The following is a 19,755-nucleotide window of genomic DNA, read 5'->3' as shown; positions in this document are numbered from 1 at the left end:
TGCATCGTTGAGAAAGCCAAAATTATACATATTAAAAATAAGTTTAACCACACAACTTGCAGTGCGAAAATATTTGCCTTGAATGATTCCTGAATACAAGACGCACGCGCACATATTTCTAAAGAGCCAGCAAGTAGGAAAAAGTAAGGTGAAACCTTAAGAGTTCTTCTGAGAAGAGTTCATCATTCTTTCTATGTTCCGACTAATTAATGAAGTCTCCCTTGAGTTCCTGATAAACATACAAAACAGGAAATTCTCCTTAACTCTCAACAATAGCTATAAAAGACCAACGGTAAATTGTATTTTAATTACTGTGCAGAGATGTGGAAGCATGATCTTGAACATGATATAACTTCTTCATTTAACCACCTTTGAAAGTTTCTCTCTATATTACATAGCTTCATTAACACACCATTCTGTAGATGCACAAAATAATCTTGTAATCTTCAGAGAAGCATGATCTTAAATGATATCTCAGAGAAACCAAAGATCCTATTCGACTTTCTCATTGAATTTTTCAAAAACATGAATATCCTGAAAAACAGATCTGTCTTTCAGATTATGCATAATACTTTGTCACGCCACACACTTTCACCACATCACACTCCATACTTCCCCCCCTTCCACTCCTCCTCCCCTACCGCTCCTCCCCTCTCCCCTCCTAATCCAACAACGGCCGCTGCCCAGACCTAAACTATCCATCACGCTCTGTTCCTCTTCATCTCGCGCCATAGCTTTACCGCCTCACGTCCCGCAATAAACATCATAGAAACCTGCCCCCACCCTACACGTAACGCTGCAACAATAGACCACAAATACTGCCACAGTCAACCTCCACACTCTCAACAAAGATTCCTTCATACCTATTTTATATTCTTGTCGAGCTGAATACCGGACCTGTGAAGATTACAAGATTATTTTGTGCATCTACAGAATGGTGTGTTAATGAAGCTACGTAATATAGAGAGAAACTTTCAAAGGTGGTTAAATGAAGAAGTTATATCATGTTCAAGATCATGCTTCCACATCTCTGCACAGTATTTAAAATACAATTTACCGTTGGTCTTTTATAGCTATTGTTGAGAGTTAAGGAGAATTTCCTGTTTTGTATGTTTATCAGGAACTCAAGGGAGACTTCATTAATTAGTCGGAACATAGAAAGATTGATGAACTCTTCTCAGAAGAACTCTTAAGGTTTCACCTTACTTTTTCCTACCTGCTGGCTCTTTAGAAATATGTGCGTGTGCGTCTTGTATTCAGGAATCATTCAAGGCAAATATTTTTGCACTACAAGTTGTGTGGTTAAACTTATTTTTAATATGTATAATTTTGGCTTTCTCAACGATGCATTTGTTTCTACATTCGTCCCTGCTTTTGTCTCCTCGTAAGATGTGCATTGTTTAATGTAACACCTTGTGTAAAAAATTGGGTTAAATGAAGGAGTTATATTATATTCAAGATCATGCTTTCACGTCTCTGCACAATATTAAAAAAAAAGAAATTTACCGTGGTCTTTATAGCTATTGTTGGAAGTGAAGGAGGATTTCCTGTTGTGCATGTTTATCAAGAACTCAAGGGAGACTTCATTAGTTAGTCGGAACATAAAAATTGATGAACTCTTCTCAGAAGAACTCTTAAGGTTTCACATTACTTTTTCCTGCCTGCTGGCTCTTCAGAAATGTATGCGCGTGTGTTTTGTATTCATGAATCATTCAAGACGAATATTTTCGCACTACAAGATGTGTGGTTAAGGTTATTTTTAATATGTATAACTTTCCCTGTTTTCATCTCCTTGTAAGATGTGTATTGTTTAATTTCCTGTTGTGTATGTTTATCAGGAACTCAAGGGAGACTTCATTAGTTAGTCAGATCATAGAAAGAATGATGATCTCTTCTCAGAAGAACTCTTAAGGTTTCACCTTACTTTTTCCTGCCTGCTGGCTCTTTAGAAGTGTGTGCGCGCGCGTTTTGTATTCAGGAATCATTCAAGGCAAATATTTTCGCACTGCAAGTTATGTGGTTAAGCTTATTTTTAATATGTATAACTTGCCTTCTCAACCATGCATGTGTTTCTACATTCATCCCTGTTTTTATCTCCTCGTAAGATGTGTATTATTTAATGCAACACCTTGTATTAAAAAACTGGGTTATATGAAGGAGTTATATCATGTTCAAAATCATGCTTTCACGTCTCTGCACAATATTTAAAATAAAAATTTTACCGTTGATCTTTAGAGCTATTGTTGAGAGTGAAGGAGACTTTCCTGTGTGTATGTTTATCAGGAACTCAAGGGAGACTTCATTAGTTAGTCGGAACATAGAAAAAATGAGGAACTCTTCTCAGAAGAACTCTTAAGGTTTCACTTTACTTTGTCCTGCCTGCTGGCTCTCCAGAAATGTGTGCGCGTGTTTTTTTTTTTTTTTTTTTTTTTTTTTTTTTTTTTTTTTTTTTTTTTTTTTTTTACATTCAGGAATCATTCAAGAAGAACACTTTCGCACTGCAAGATATGTGGTTAAGGTTATTTTTAATATGTATAACTTTTGTTTTCTCAACGATTCATTTGTTTCTATATTCGTCCCTGTTTTTATCTCCTTATAAGATGTGTATTGTTTAATGTAACGCCTTGTGTAATATAAATGCCTACATCTTGCCTATTTCCCACATTTTGGCTGATGATGACGCAAACACAGCGTCGAAACTAGTTCCAAGTGCAAATACATGTTATAAATAAATATAACATTTTTGTATTGAAAAGGTGGACCGTTTTAAGTTTTTCCTAACATCCTTGAGATAGCCTAGTTATGGATACGGAAAAAGTTGTGAAATTCCCTACTAATGAAGGCAAAACTACATCTTTCAGAAAGTGGACTGGCATCCGCATCTTCAAGCATGCACAGGTGGCGCGAATGTTGAAACTTGCACCTTCCAGTTCTGACTCGATCACTCGAGTCTACGATGAAATTCTAAAAGAATACGGAACCAGAACGAAGTTCATTACTTGTAACACTCAAGTCTGTCAAAGTTTTGTCGGATTCTAAATGGTGGCCGAAATCATTGTCTCGCAGTCGCACATGGTTGAATGTAATCTTGAATTTATTATCAAAGAGTGTGATCAGAAAATAATGTTTAATAACCCATTGGTCTGAAATAAAAGGATTCTACTAACATTTGTTTTAGAAAGAGTGTAATCTGCAATAATATTTTGATATTTTTATGGGCCTTTGTGTATATGTTTTCGTATTTGTTATCTGGTGTTTTTCACACCTTTCAGTGCACTGTTTTTATTTTAAAAACCCCAGCAGAAAAGCTTTTCATATTTGTTCTCTCATGTTTTTTAAATCTTTTAACACTCTCTTCTCATTTATAGAGATGGTAGATATAGTTTTCACTGTACCTGTGAAGACACGACATAAAATGCCCTCATGTCGGAAAAGGTCATATCTAATGTTTCCATATTCCTCTTTGGTAGCTTTTATTTGTGTATTCAGTAGCACATTTTCTCGCTTAACACGTTCTTTTTTTCCACAGGAACATTTTACTGTATAACCGAGCTACTAAACAGACTGTACATAAAAATAAAAATACATCTGACCTAACCGCTGAAGAGAGAGAGAGATACAGAACACAGAATAAAGCCATTCCATTTAAATTAATCACTAAACAAAGACAGAACATACAATAATGCAAAACAAAAATACATATAACTCTGCATCTATGCAGACTAAACATAAGTGCAATGTTCATCTCTATATACAGTTCTATTTACATTTGTGAAGAGCATTAGTCCTTTTTTTAGCTCTTGGAGTCAAGAAAAGACCTCTAAACTGCATTAGAAGGGGCATGGAATAAATCCATGCTATCACCTGATTGGTTTAGCGTACACAGAGCCTGAAGGAACCAAGAATTGTGAAATGCCTCAGTCCTATACTTCGGAAGATGCAACGTGTAGTTCTTTCTCGTGTTACTGTATCAGTCCCGACATATATCGGCAGTCCATTTTACCATTTATGCACCTGAGTAGCAGACTGGCATTTTCATATTTCTGGCGTGCTCACAATGTGTTCATGTGCAGGGCTCCACAGAACACCTCATAATGTTCAGATGAAAGCGATGTGTTCCATGCCTGTAGCTAATCTACTTCATGAATTGTATCTAAACCTGTTCAAGTTTTTTCAACAAAGTACTGCTGCAATGATAATCATATCTCAGAGCAATATTCGAGGCTGGGTTGCACTATCGAGCAGAAAAGCGATTTCATAAATCTAATTGATTGATAATCCTTACAGTTCTTTTTAATACCACCATATGATTTTAATGACCTGTAACTAATTTGTCCACATGACTTTCAAATGAAAAAAAACATTCTTAGCACTCAAGATTCATACCAAAATCATTAATAATGTTGAAAATGAAGAATTCTACACGTTTGATGTCACAAAAAATTAGAGTTAATCCATTATTAAGCGTGCCCGTAGAATATGTATGTACAGGTGAGGGACCAGCTCCTCACTATGTGGTGGCTATTAGGAGAGAGGTAGTTGTTTTTTCTCCTTGCTTTCTTACTTAATACACGACACATACCAATGTAGCCAAAAGATAGAGTAAGTTCATTCGCGTCCTTGTCCCTAGGTGGTGCAGCTCTTCTTAGGCACACCCCGAATGGAAGTGAGCTGCATGTACCATTTTAATTATAGTTCAGTTCTTATGAGTTTCGACTTAATATTTGAGTACTGCCTTTTGGTGGAGGCTAAATTAATTAATAAACAGCCAATCATAGGCAGCCGATTGCTCCGATAGAGCGTGTTAGACTCGAGTTCTGATTACAAATGTTGTTGATCTGTTGTTTACTGTAACTACGTACTATCAGCTGTGTGTTGTTCTGTGCTAAGTCCTTTTCGCGGTCTTTGTCAGTTCATTCAATTTACAAAGTATACATTTATTATTCACCTATTCAATACCTACAGTACCACATTTTGCGGTTAAATAATCATAAAAGATTGAAAAGTTGTATGTATACTTTGTAAATTGAATGTAATCACTGTTGTCAATACGGACCAAAAAAAAAATGAGATTAATGACTTTGTCAGTTCACTCGGTAATTCTTGACAAAGCACCAACAATGACGATTAGAAATAATGAATTGATTGAGTAGTTGAAGGAACATAATATTTTGGTTCGCGATGACACGGGAAATCATGCATCTTGTGAAACAAAACAAGCCCTAGTACCCAGTTTATGTGGTGGATGAAATAGTCAGGAGGCATGGGCATAAAGTTGTTTGCCACCCTTTGTAGGATTTTTTTCCATGCTTAAGAGAAATTGAATCTATTAGCAAAACGTGCTCTACTCGATGGTGAGTAGAAATTTCACTTCATTTTCTCGCGTTTTATCTGTTCGTGCATTGATGTATTTTCATCTTATAGCCTTATCCTTAATATGTAATGTGTTATTATTGTCCATCTTATGTGAGTTATGCATGTTGCTACGAAGAATAATTGATTCTGGGCTTATATTCGAGCATATACATTTCCGTTCGTGTTACGTGTCGTGAATCAGCTGTTTGTACTTGTAACAATTTGGGACCAATGTCTGACATCCGATTAACTGTCAAATCAAAACTCATAGAAACGGAACTATACATTCCAACCCACTTTGCAGTACCAGGAATTAAATCTGGCCTCCGAGGATGACAGCTAACAACGCTAACCATTTCACTATGCAGGTACCGGGCGAGTTGGCCGTGCGCGTAGAGGCGCGCGGCTGTGAGCTTGCATCCGGGAGATAGTAGGTTCGAATCCCACTATCGGCAGCCCTGAAAATGGTTTTCCGTGGTTTCCCATTTTCACACCAGGCAAATGCTGGGGCTGTACCTTAATTAAGGCCACGGCCGCTTCCTTCCAACTCCTAGACCTTTCCTATCCCATCGTCGCCATAAGACCTATCTGTGTCGGTGCGACGTAAAGCCCCTAGCAAAAAAAAAAAAAAAAACTATGCAGGTAGATATAAGAGGAAATGAAGTAAAAGGTTCAAGCCATATTCTACAACACCAACAAGTGATTCTTGAAAGAGCATGGCCAACTTGCAAAATATTTATACGTGTTCAAATCACAACAGTCAACGAGGCGGAAAGTGAAGTAAAAGAAAACTACGTAAGAGAATTAAATCATGGGCATCTTCTCTTGGTTTTCCTTTACATCCTAAGAACAAAGAATATTTTATTCATACTATCAACAAGAACTGTAAGTATTTAATCTCTTCAGGCTAGTAATTATCACGTAATTACAATAATTTTGCCCCAATATGGCATCAGGTTTATTAATTATGATTCCATATTGAGAAATTACTTTTTGATATGAAAGTCACTGGCATTCCACTGATAAACCTGGTGCCCCACTGGGATGAAATGCTGGTAATTTCATGACTGAAAATGCCTAAAGAGTTTGAATACTTTCCATTCTTATTGGTATTATATTCACAACCAGTGAAATTAAATTATGGTTTCCTACTGGGAACTTACATTTTTATTTTCTATTTTTTATTTTTTTTCTTGTATCAAATTATGGTTTCCTACTGGGAACTTAAATTTTTTATTGTTTATTTTATTCTTATATGCAAAAGAAGAAGAAAGATTTTATTAACAATAAACCCCATGCAATGAACAGGCAATTACGTTTATCATCTTCTTCCTCCATTTTTCCCACTCCATGATGGGGTCGCAGGTGCAAAACTGAGTCGCACATGTGGGCTTCGCCGTTTTACGGCCGGATGCCCTTCCTGACGCCAAGGCAGTAACATTAGTGGTTGTACAAAAAGGAGTCACATATATTCTCTCTTGCAATAGAGTCTACTCACCAATCAAACACATAACAATATCCTTCTTTCCATAACATGCTGCCCAATGGAGGGGAGTGTTCTGGCTGGCCTCACTGTCCCATGCATTGATGCTAATACCAGCTGCAATCAACTGACACACTCTCCCAACCCTAGTAACAAAATAATATTTTGTTTATTGGCATATCAAACAAAGGCAACATTTCAAAACACATAGGTAGGGAGGGGAGATAAATAAGGGAGGGGAAGTAATCATGTCTCAGATAAAAAGAATTCTTTCTTTTATAAAATCTCTTTACATTCCCCTCTCTGCAGCAGTCTTACTTTCTGCATCCTTCAGCCCCACCTTAGACACCCCTTCTCTCCTTTACCCTTCCAGCCCTCACCCTTCCCTTCCCCTTCCTTGCTCCCCTCCTCTACCTATCTCCTTTATTTCCATTGCCTACTTCCTCCAGCATGTCAGTGTGTGTTCCACATCAAACAATATATACACTGTACATTTCACTATAGAGGTTAGTCTCATAAATAATATTTATCTCGTTTTTGTTTCTTTTCTGTTTGTTTATTCATTCCTAATTCTGTCTATTATTTCCAGATTTACTTCAATACCTGAGGGCCTAACTCTACTTAAAGACATCATATTATGACAAGAAGATCAAGGACATAATTTTTGTTTTATATGTATTTCAATGTTATAATTATTCCTGCAACATTGTCTTTGTCTAGTCTAGTATACATATGTTTTAGTTATCACATAATCTGTTTTATTTTATTTTGGCTGAAGATGGCAACTACATGGCTGAAACTACTCCCAAGACTGATGTAATTTTAATTACTTGATATTGTATTTATTTCTTATACATGCTGGTATACAATTTCTAATCATTTGATCGCATGTCAAAAGCGTGGATTAAATTCCAAACCTCTCTGCAGTGCTCATATGGAGTGAGGGCAAATGCCGCTGCTGATGGTGATTCATCCGTCGGATGGGGACGTAAAGCTTTGAGCAGACTGCTTGGTGTTATTCGACAGGAGTAGACTACGTGATGACAACGGGTTTTAAGCTCTCCCTACCTCATTATCAACATTCCACATTCAGACTAGCAGGTTGCCTATGGGTGTCAAATAGAAAGACCTGCACCAGGCGAGCCGAACATGTCCTCGGACACTCTCAGCTCTAAAAGAAGTTGTACGACAAATGGAAAGGAAAGGAACAAAACATGATAAATAAAATGTCAAGAACAAAGATGTAATTAATGTCCACAGTAAGTACAAAAGGTTAATAAAATGTTCCAAAGCTTTAAAAAAAAATTACTCAGAATTATAAATTGGAGAAATTTTTCATTGCTCCCAAAAGTAAATGAGCAGGTAATTGTTTTTATATCCTGTTGCTTAGATTTTTTAAAAAAAAAAGAAGAAATTGTACAGCCTTAGCTAATGTGTTTGTTACTACGATGAATCAATGCCTGTGAGGTGTGATAAGTGAACAGTACAAATATTCAATAAAATTGTACTTGTTAGTCTCACTTACTCAGAATTTGCTGTAGCTCGTAACAGTTCCTCCACGTAAATTTGATGCATCTGAGGTGTTGTGGCAGTATCGACAGGATTAAGCCGGCAGCTGTTCTGAACACCAGGGTCAGCTCCACAGGATAGCAAGGTACGCACAACATCTCCTTGGTTTAACTGCATACGGGAAATTATTACACCTTTTTGTTTTGACTCCATACCATACCAGGCAGAAAATTACAAGATTAATACATACCTTGGTTGCCAAATAAAGGAAAGTTCCTTCTTCAACAAGGGGTTCATTCAAAATCCTTTCCTTTGTTTCAGGATCACCTAGAAAAATAGGATTTACATCAAATTTACCTACACAGTAACTCAACAAAATGACTGTCCAAATTACATTAACTAACATAGTTTCAACAAATTCAGTCAAGGGGAGTTACAAATGGAAATGCTAAGAAATGATTATTAGTCTTTGTTATTTGCTGATTTTAAGGCAAAAGTCCACAATACTAGCTGTGAAAAGAAGTTCATTCTTAAAAGTTTGTAAACGAATGCTGTAAGGCATGACAGTCTATACTGGAAATGTACACATGGTAATGTCTGAACTAATTCCTCACATACAAAAGGGTGCCATTGGAAACAAATATCTACAACAGCAGATCTTAGGCGCAATGCACACAGAGAAGACGTAGTTCGGACATTGGGCGATGACGTGGCTCTAAGTCCCTTCCATGTAAACAAATGTGTCAACGCACGCAGCTGCGTTGGGTTGTGGACACGCTACTATGAAGCCAGCAGTACGTCCCCTTCTAGTCTCGAGAGGTCCTAGAAAGCGACACGTGGTGTATGACTTCAGTGAAGAGTGGAGTGCAAGCTATAAAAGAATACAAAAATGCGTGACGATTTGGAATTTAATATTCAATTTTCTGAAGAGATCGAAAAGTATCCAACATTATATGACTTCAATCACTCAGGTTACTGTAACAGAAGTGTACAGGACAAAGCATGGATCGCAAGGAAATTAAACTGCATCCATTAGCTTGACCAAGATGGCCACAAATGGTCCGTATTGACTTAATTACTGTTATTAATTATGTCAAGGTCCACCTTGTTAATACAATTCAAAATCTAGTATATATACTAAACTATCAAATACAAAAATATATATAAGTACATGTTTCAAGAATTTTAATTGTATTTTATTGTATTGTATTGTATTGACAAGGCGGACTTTGGCGTAATTAATAACAGCAAATTAAACGTTGAATATTTCATACTTCCTTCCTTTTTCACCCACAAAGGGTGCACCCAACACTTTCCCTGTCTTTGAATATTTGAGAGTTGTTTGAAGAAGACACTGAGAAGTGTCACTTGGATTTTCAATTCTTCTGTATGCTTTGCTCACGTCACCTTGCCCCTGCCGTCCGAGCCATGTCCTCTCTGTGTGTATTGTGCCTCACCCAACTATCCCCCACCTCCACATTAAAATACTGATTATATTCTCACCAACAACAAAAGAAAAAACATGGGCATGACGGCATGACAGAGCGGTATATTTTTATTTCAGAGCTGAAGATAACATGCTTTGCATAATGAATTTACTTGTTATTTTATCTCTAGAGTCAAAGAGATTTTTTTTAAAGAAAATAGACCAGGAGAGATGAAAAGAAATTGGCACAGATGCTTGTAGGTGATGGGCACAACTATCATGCTTGCCGTAGGTGCTATTAAAGGTAGATATGCCCTTGATCACCTTTTGTTGTGTTTTTAATGTTTCACGGCACCGTGACATGGTCAGGTCTTATGGCAACAATGGAATAAGAAAGGGCTAGCACTGGGAAGGAAGCGAGCATAGTCTCAAGTAAGATACAGCCCCGGAATTTGCTTGATGCAATAAATGAGAAACCATAAAATTAAAAAAATCTTCAAGGTTGCCGACAGTGATGATAGAACCCACTATCTCCTGAATGCAAGCTGATAGCTATGTGACCCAAACCACACAGACAACTTGTTAAAAACAATTTATTAGGATAGTATATAGCAAAATCGTTCGTGAAAATAAATTAAAATAGGTACATAGGTTACGTATTAAAAAAACCCATGGCACAACAGCCCTGATGGGCCATGGCCTACCAAGCGACCTTTGCTCAGTGCGAAGGCCTGCAGATTATGAGGTGTCATGTGGTCAGCATGACGAATCCTCTTGACCGTTATTATTGGCTTCCTAAACCGGGGCCACTATCTCACCATCAGATAGCTCCTAAATTGTAATCACATAGGCTGAGTGCACCTCGAACCAGCCCTCAGATCCAAGTAAAAATCACTGTCCTGGTCGGGAATCGAAACCGGGCCCTCCTGGTAAGAGGCAGGCATGCTACCCCTACACCATGTAGCCGGCAGGCTACATATTAAACACAAGAAATTAAAATCCAAAGTAAAAAATACCTTGAATTAAGCAGTTTGTTACAAACAAATAGGAACAACAACAGGAGAGTAATGGTAATAAGGATATGTTAGAAATAAACTCGATGGATGAAGCTGCACACATAAACCGGCTTCGGTCGTGTGATCATGTGAGGTGAATGAAGGATAAGTTACCTATGAGAATATTGGCCTCAGCCAAGGTTAAGAAGAAGAGGAGTACACGGAGACCACAATGACAAAGGTTACACTCAGTTTTTATTGATTTAATGGTAAAAGGTGTAGAACTTAATAAAACCACTGAGCTAGTTTCAGATATAAGATTGTGGAGGCACTTACTTAATTCATTGAGACCTTCAGACTGAACGCTGAAAGACTAACAGCCTATTAAGATTATGTGAGGAGTGAGGCAGGGTTGTCCACTCTCACTGTACCTTTTCAATTTGTTTATTGAAGAAGCAATATGTTTTTTAAAGGAAAGGACTAAAAGAATAAAGATAAATGGGAAAAGAATCCATAGTGTTAGATTTGCTGATGACATTTCCATAGTAACAGACTCTGAGAAGGAATTAAATAGAATGTTGACTGTTCTGTGTGATACACTGAAACATTACAAACTTAAAATCGATAATTAAAAAAAAAACCAAAATTTTAGTTGTGAGCAAAGATGGCAGGAAAGTTAATCCAAAAACTATGAATAGGAAATTCCAAAACTGAACTAGTGCAATATTTCTGTTACTTAGGGAGCATTATCACTGAAGACAATAAATGTACCAAGGAAATCAAAAGAAGAATAACTCTTGCTACATACACAAGCCTTTCAAAACGAAGAAGTCTTTTGACAAATACCCATATAAGTTTAAAAACAAGAAAAGCTTTTGTAAAATCCTTTGCCTGGAGTGTACTTACTACTTAACGGTTGTGAGAGCTGGAGTATTGGAAAAAAGGAAAGAGATTCATTGGAAGCAACTGAAATGTGGATGAACTTGGAGGAAAATGACGAGGACATGCCGGACTGAAAAAAAAGAAAAAAAGGCGAACCGAGATGTTCTAAAGGAAATCAACTTTTTACAAGTTCCTTTATGTCGCATCGACACAGATAAGTCTTATGGCGACGATGGGACAGGAAAGTGCTAGGAGTGGGAAGGAAGCAGCCGTGGCCTTAATTAAGGAACAGCCCCAGCATTTACCTGGTGTGAAAATGGGAAACCATGGAAAACCATCTTCAGGGCTGCCGACGGTGGGGTTCGAACCCACTATCTCCCGAATACTGGATACTGACCGCACTTGAGCAAGCAGCTATCGAGCTCGGTTAAAGGAAATCAATGAACAACAGAGACTGATAAAGGATATGGAAAGAAGGAAAATAAATGTTGCAGGTCATATTCCGAGACATTTGACTTCCTAATGAATGTCTTTGAAGGAAAAATACTAGGAAAGAAAGGAAGAGGAAGACTTTGAGGATGTGAGAAACTTGGTGAGGTGTTAAAACTACAAGGAAGTGAAAAGAACAGCAGAACTGACAGGAGAATGGCTGCAGCGACAAGGCTTAGCCTTTAGTGAATGATAATCATGTGTGTGTGTGTGTGTGTGTGTGTGTGTGTAGCCTATATGATTAACAGCCTTGAAGATGGCCTTTCCATTATTCCCCATCTTTCGCTGAAACCTTCTATGTGTTAGTACAATGTTAAACAACTACTAAAAATGCTTTTAATAATTTAAACATTTAAAAAATCACCAACATTGGGACAGTAAAGGGTTAGAGCTGGGTCTAGGAAGGAAGCAGCCACCTCCCTGTAAGATAAAGTAAACCAGAGGCTGTAAGTATAAGTTAAATAGGTGAAGCCATACGACAGACGGTAAATGAATGTTTTAGGTCTAATTCCTTAACAGGTTCAAAAGTTCAAACAATTGGTAGTTACTGCAATGAAGGATTTAAAAGATTTGTTTTTTAACAATTGGCTTTACATCGCACTGACAAAGATAGATCTAATAGCGACGATGGAATAGGAAAGTGCTAGGAGTTGGAAGGAAGCAGTCGGGACTTTAATTAAGGTACAGCCCCAGCATTTCTCTGGTGTGAAAATTAGAAACCACAGAAAACCATCTTCAGGACTGCCGATAGTGGGGTTTCGAACCCACTATCTTCCAAATGCAAGCTCACAGCTGCACGCCCCTAACCGCATGGCCATCTTGTTTGGTAAAAAGAAGAATATCATTTTGGAAAGAAATGAAAAACATCAATACAAAATGCAAGGAATTTCAAACAAGGTAACAATGAAACTGATTCCAGATACAGGTTTTTCAAGCAAGAGCTGCAACTGAAGATGAAATGAGTAAGTCCAGAAAGTTGGATCAGACTGAACTGGAATGATATCAATGTGTCAGTCACAGAGGAAGTAAAATCATGTTGATCCATATAACCTAAGTTTGAAATCAAATTTTTACTGATCGAGTTCCTCAAATACATTCCAAATAGGCATTCTTATGAACTGTGCAAAAAAGCACACAAAGCAGAAACACAATGACATATCAACATGAAACTGAATGTGCTATAATGTGCTATATACGTGAATATGTTAATAACGTCAATTTTTTTTCAATAATCATCTCTGAAAATATTTTTAAAATGAAGCACATAAATCTCCTACAGAACAACCAAAGCTGCAAAACAGAGCTTAAATTGATTTTTTTTAAATTGCAATGGATGATATATTTTTCAGTAAATCAAATCTTACATGCGTCCAAAACTGAACGAATTATATCGGTCCTTCCTTGTTCGACAGCTGCACGAATATTTTCACACTCTTCCTTTAACATTTTATGTACCCGGTGCGGTGATGTGCTCGACACATAGAACGACAGTATCCCGCAAATACAGAATACGTTTCCAAAATATTCTCATATCACATAATTCCTTCCTTTTTACATTTATGATTTAAACTGAAACCAAGCTCAGTGTAAACTTTTATATCACTGTTGACTGTTCATTACATGTGTAAATGTTGACGTACATTATTTGTTATGTTAAGTTTGTCAACATGTTTCTTGCCAACTATTAAATCTAAACGAGTGTTGCCAACATCAATTTGTTAAGGATTGGAATGAACAAACTAGCGCCTGTCTATTGTAGTGTCATCTTTTGCTGTACAATAAATATTTTGTTTTATTATAGAAAATACTTAAAAAGAGATTATCTTCCCTCCGTCCAAAAGTGCATTCTGAGTTTCCATCTCACGGCCGTGTTCCATATACTATGATTTTAATTATCTGCTACCAGATAGCGTTACCATCGATAGAGGACTATCGATCCATAAAAAAAAGAAAAAAGAGACAAATTTATATAAAGCCTCTAACTCGCACATAACCTGTACACTCCGAAATCGGAATATTACCTCTTCAGGATCGCCCTCGCAAGAACTTCTGCTGTCAAAAATTACCGCTGCGGACAGGATTCGAACCTGTGCGGGCATAGCCCATTGGATTTCGAGTCCAACTCCTTAACCACTCGGACACCGCAGCAGACGTCCTTGATAAGGAACAGTCACATCATTCGTACTACAAACAATATTTCTGTATTGGTTATTCTAGTTCTGGTTATATAGTAATTTATATTTTCTTTTTTTTTTTTGGTGCATTGTCGATATTATAATAGGTATTTAATTTCTCACTAAAAGTGAAAATAGTTTGATCTCAGGGTCATTTTTCTTTCTTTCTTAATTTCTTTCTTTCTGAATCTGTTTACCCTCCAGGGTTGGTTTTTCCGTCGGTCTCAGCGAGGGATCCCACCTCTACCACCTCAAGGGCAGTGTTCTGGAGCGTGAGACTTTGAGTCGGGGGATACAGCTGGGGAGGAGGACCAGTACCTCACCCCGGCAGCCTCACCTGCTATGCTGAACAGGGGCCATGTGCGGGGAAGAGAAGATTGGAAGGAATAGACAAGGAAGCGGCCGTGGCCGTAGGTTAGGTACCATCTCGACATTTGCCTGGAGGAGAAGTGAAAAACCACTTCGAGGATGGCTGAGGTGGGAATCAAACCCACCTCTACTCAATTGACCTCCTGAGGTTGAGTGGACCCCGTTCCAGCCTTCATACCACATTTAAAATTTCGTGGCAGAGCCGGGAATCGAACCCGGTCCTCCAGGAGGTGGCAGCTAATCACACTAACCACAATACCACAGAGTCAGACCAAGTCAATTTTATTGGTCCAAATCATTATCAAAAATATTTTTAATAGCCCATTAATTCACCTGCCTTTGGTGGCTGAGGCGGTGGCGATTGTTGTTTAGCAGAAAATATTTCGCTGTATTAACTGCCATTTTGGTTACTTCAGATGAAACCGAAGCCGTTCTTACATCTTCTTTCTTTTGTTCTTTCTTAATCTGTTTACCCTCCAGGGTTGGTTTTTCCCTCGGATTCGGCAAAGGATCCCTCTTCTGCCGCCTCAAGGGCAGTGTCCTGAAGCACGATTCTTTGGGTCGGGGGGATACAACTGGGAAGGAGGCCTCACCTAAAATGCTGAACAGGGGCCTTGTAGGGGAATGGGAAGATTGGAAGGGATAGACAAGGAAGAGGAAGGAAGCCTTAAGTTAGGTACCCTCCTGGCATTTGCCTGGTGAAGCAGGAAACCATGGAAAACCACTTAATTAATAATTACTGTTATTGGCTTAACGTCCAACTAACTACTTTCATGGTTTTCGGAGATGCCGAGGTGCCAGAATTTAGTCCCGCACAAGTTCTTTTATGTGCCAGTGGGAATTGAACCCCCCTCTACTCAATTTACCTCCCGAGGCTGGGTGGACCCCATTCCAGCCCTTGTACCACTGTTCAAATTTAGTGGCAGAGCCAGGAACCGAACCCGGGCCTCAGAGGGTAGCAACTAATCACACTAACCACTACACCACAGAGACGGTCCTTCCTTTTGATGTCCAATAAGTGCTGATTTCATCACTGATTTTCTGCTGAGTTCCTGATATTCAGCTGAGGAGCTTTGGTGCCAAGTGAAATTTCAATCATTTCTTCACTTTCTGAAGTGTCATATTCTGATGATGAACAATTTAGCAACTTCCAAACGAAAATCCATTATGACTATGAACTATCAGTAAGCTGTTTTATAGGAGACGAAAACATCATAAATGTAATGACTTCATTGCAAAATTACCGATGAAGAACACAATAGAGCATGGTTGCCCAGTTGTACGTTTAAGAACACATTGATTTCGCCAAAAATGTTATATTTTATTTAATCTGTTTACCCTCCAGGGTTGGGTTTTCTCCAGACTCAGCAAGGGCCTTGTAGGGGATAGAAAGATTGGAAGGGATAGGCAAGGAAGAGGGAAGGAAGCGGCCGTGGCCTTAAGTTAGGTACCATCCCGGCGTTCGCCTGGAGAAGTGGGAAACCATGGAAAACACTTTGAGGATGGCTGAGGTGGATATCAAACACTCTCTACTCAGTTGACCTCACGAGGCTGGGTTGACTCCGTTCCAGTCCTCGTACCACTTTTCAAATTTCATGACAGAGTCGGGAATCGAACCCGGAGGCCTGGGTTACTGCGAATCACTCTAACCATTACACCACAGGGGCCAATGGTGACTTTTTTAAATACTCCAACATTCGATTAAAAGAAGTAAATTTCATTATGATAGGTCCGTATTGAACTGTGATTACAATAGTATTTAAGTAATATATTATTCAGGTCCACCTTTTCAATACAAATAGTACAATGTTTTAAATTACATATACGTTCAGGGACTAGTTTCGGCCTAACAGTAGGTCATCATCAGCCTAAAGCAAATCAAACACAAATGTATCGAAGAAATTAAACAATGTAAAGATACAAAGGTCTAAAAAATGTACATACCATGTAAGACATTAAGATAAGAATTCGAGAGATATGCTGCACTATGTTAAAAAATAGCTCTATGATAGAGATTAATAAAAAAATCCAGTGTGCCGTACAACATTAAAAAAGTTGTTTAAGAAAGAGATCCTTAAATTGCTGGTCAAGAATTTCAACATAGGCTGGCTCCTTAAAGATGCTGCTATCCATTTAAAAATCAACTGAGCCAAAGTCACACTGTCTTCTCAAGATATTCATAAATTCAGTACACATATATCCGAAGCAGATGTTAGAAAGTCTCTTCTGTTTTTAGAATCTTTAAGGAAGATGATTGTTGCGCGTGGAGGCTTAATACATAATAGTAAATAAAGGTGGTTGGATTTCGCAGTTCAATTCGGACCGTACAGTTGACATTGAATAAATGACAGCTAAGATAGAAAGAGTTAAGTTAGGGGGGAAATTTGCATAAAAGAAATATGCCATATGGGAATTACTTCATGTTGTAACAAGCTGAGTGGAGCTGGAAGAAGCGTGAATGAGGAGTGGAGTGGGTGAGGTTCAAACGAAGTCTTGTGAAGGAGGTGTTTCTTAAACAACTTTTTTAATGTTGTACGGCACACTGGATTTTTTATTAATCTCTATCATAGAGCTATTTTTTAACGTAGTGCAGCGCATCTCTCTAATTCTTATCTTAATATCTTACATGGTATGAACATTTTTAAGACCTTTGTATCTTTGCATTGTTTAATTTCTTTGATATATTTTTGTTTGATTTGCTTTAGGCTGATGATGACCTACTGTTAGGTCGAAACTAGTTCCTGAACGTATATGTAATTTAAAACATTGTACAATTTGTATTGAAAAGGTTGACCTGAATAATATATTATTTAAATACTATTGTACTCCAACATTAGGCCTGCATAACATATTTTCACCACCCCCAGATAAAAAATAATAATAATAAAGTACTATATTACAGCTATGGTATTTTACATTGCACCTCTGAGAGTAATAGTAATTTTACTATTTTCAACTACAAATTATAGATCATTGTTATAAAATATTCAAGGAAATGAACGGAATTATTTCTTCAGTTTAGCTATCATAAACTGTGAATATTTTTGTAGTACGATCCAGTGGGCAGTTAACTAAAAAGTCTGGGATACCATCTGTGACTCCTGTTTCCTTGCACTTTCTATTGTCTTAGTAACACTAAGACTGCAATTATTTGTAGATGTTATTCTTTGTACCTGTTTCTTTGTGAGTGGTTCTAAAATAATGTACTTCAAAATCACTTTTGATTGATCCTTTTTTAATGTGGCCTTTACCCTCTTCTTGCCTAGGCAATGCAATCCCCTGACAAGAGAGGTGTGGTGTGGGAAGTAGAATAACACCCACGATATCCCCTGACTGTTGTAAGAGGCGACTAAAAGGAGCCTCACAGGCTCATAAAATAGGAACGTTGGTTTGCGACCATGGGGCCCTCAGCTGAGTCCTGGCATTGCTTCCACTTTCATCTATCCTATCCGACCTCCCTTGGTCAACTCTTGGTTTCTTTCAACCCCGATGGTATTAGAGCATTTGAGGCCTAGGGAGTCTTTCATTTTCACGCTTCACATAATCAAGACAATCTCACTCCTCGCTAACTCACTCTCAAATGACGTGTCACTGACTGACTCGCTTCGGACTGTTTCGTGAGTGACTCCAGACAATCTTGTATTCCCCTGCTTCACCCTTTTATATACCAGCATAAGATTTTAAATAAGAAGAACATCCATTGACAGCCGGTTTCCAGCATCTTCGAAAGCGCTTGGCCAAGTGCGTCAACAATTTGCCTGTTATTGTTTTGCTTGTCACTGACCTTTGTACAGTCACGTCTCGCCAGCCCTTGTCACAAACTCAGGTGAATCAAATATAGCTTTAACATTCCACCAGGTACATATGTGTTGTCCTGTCCTGTTTCTTCCTTCACCTAAACTGAGTTTGTTTGCAATTCATCTAATCCCAGCTTACTTGTTGGCTCAGCCAATCCTACTTTTTTTAAATCTCATACCAGGTTGTTTCCCATGAATCTCTGGTCTCTCCATCTCATACACTTGTGACATCATCAGCAAAACTGGAAGCAATATTTCTGAGGCATAGTGTTCGCCTAATGTAGACGCAGGTGTATGAAGTTCTCACACCTGATGACTGAGAAAGAGGTAAACTTCTAAGCAGTGGCGCCTGGTATTCGTCCACAGTACACCGTTTCTCACAGCAGACAACTAAAATGGGAAATGCAGGGTCTTTCAACTTAGGAGGATAGGTTGGTGACTACAGGGCCTCTAGCTGAGGATGAAAATGCTTCCACTTGCTTGTGCCAATTTCTTCATTTGGATCTTTCCTATCCAGCCTCCCTGAGTGAACTCTTGCGCTCTTCTAATCCCAGTGGTCTTATGCTTGTGAGGGCTGTGGAGTCTTTCAACTTCATTCCTTTGGCAGTCCTTCCCTTGCTTCCATTTTTTTCCTACTGATTTATCTTAAGGGTTAAGAGAGGATGATCAACTAGTTGTACTTGCTGTTAAAACAGTAATTATTGAGCAAATGGCTGTGTGGCTTGGGTTGTGTAGTTATCAGCTTGCATTTGGGAGATAGTGGGCTTGAACCACACTGTCGGCAGACCTGAAGATTGTTTTCCTTGGTTTTTCCATTTTCACATCAGTTAAATGCTGGGTCTGTACGTTAATTAAGGCCACAGTCATTTCCTTCCCATTGTCACAATAAGACCTATCTGTGTCAGTGCAACGTAAAGCAAATTAAAAAAACAAAAAAAACAATTAAGACCACATTTCAAAATACCTCCCAGGTGTTTCATTTCCATGGTGGTGGATCTTTTTTATATATTTTTTATGAAGTACAACTGGGCAACTATGATCAGAGTAAAAAATTGAAGAGAAGAATGAGTATTTTGACAAAAGAAAGGGAATGGCTAAGAAGGGTCTCGCAGAATTAATACCGGCAGGGTAAGTAAAGAGAAAGGGAGGAACCTGGCACAAGTAAGAGGAAACACTGCCAACACACTAATATCATGTCCAATAATTTGTGGACATACTGTACATAGATGACATAGATTTCTTACTACATTATAAGCTCACCAGATAAAAAATCAGT

General features: G+C 38.2%; 1 protein-coding gene and 1 non-coding gene across 2 annotated transcripts in view; both read right to left on the bottom strand.

The window, feature by feature from the left end:
* Positions 1-13,742, bottom strand: part of LOC136883059 (uncharacterized) — a 106,168-nt gene extending 92,426 nt beyond the window's left edge. Inside the window, exons 1-4 of the mRNA XM_067155206.2 lie at positions 13,504-13,742; positions 8,598-8,674; positions 8,364-8,518; positions 6,854-6,984 (exon numbers count right to left, since the gene is read on the bottom strand). Of these exons, the coding sequence (XP_067011307.1) occupies positions 6,854-6,984; positions 8,364-8,518; positions 8,598-8,674; positions 13,504-13,585 (445 nt within the window). The 5' untranslated portion in view covers positions 13,586-13,742. The remainder of the gene's footprint in view (positions 1-6,853; positions 6,985-8,363; positions 8,519-8,597; positions 8,675-13,503) is intronic.
* Positions 13,743-14,205: 463 nt separating this feature from the next.
* On the bottom strand, positions 14,206-14,287 carry TRNAS-CGA (transfer RNA serine (anticodon CGA)). The gene has a single exon. It is a non-coding gene; the product is annotated as a tRNA-Ser (tRNA).
* Positions 14,288-19,755: the final 5,468 nt, after the last annotated feature.

This window comes from Anabrus simplex, chromosome 11 (genome assembly GCF_040414725.1).
Source record: "Anabrus simplex isolate iqAnaSimp1 chromosome 11, ASM4041472v1, whole genome shotgun sequence".
NCBI lineage: Eukaryota > Metazoa > Arthropoda > Insecta > Orthoptera > Tettigoniidae > Anabrus > Anabrus simplex.
This window is presented reverse-complemented; position numbering and strand designations above follow the sequence as displayed.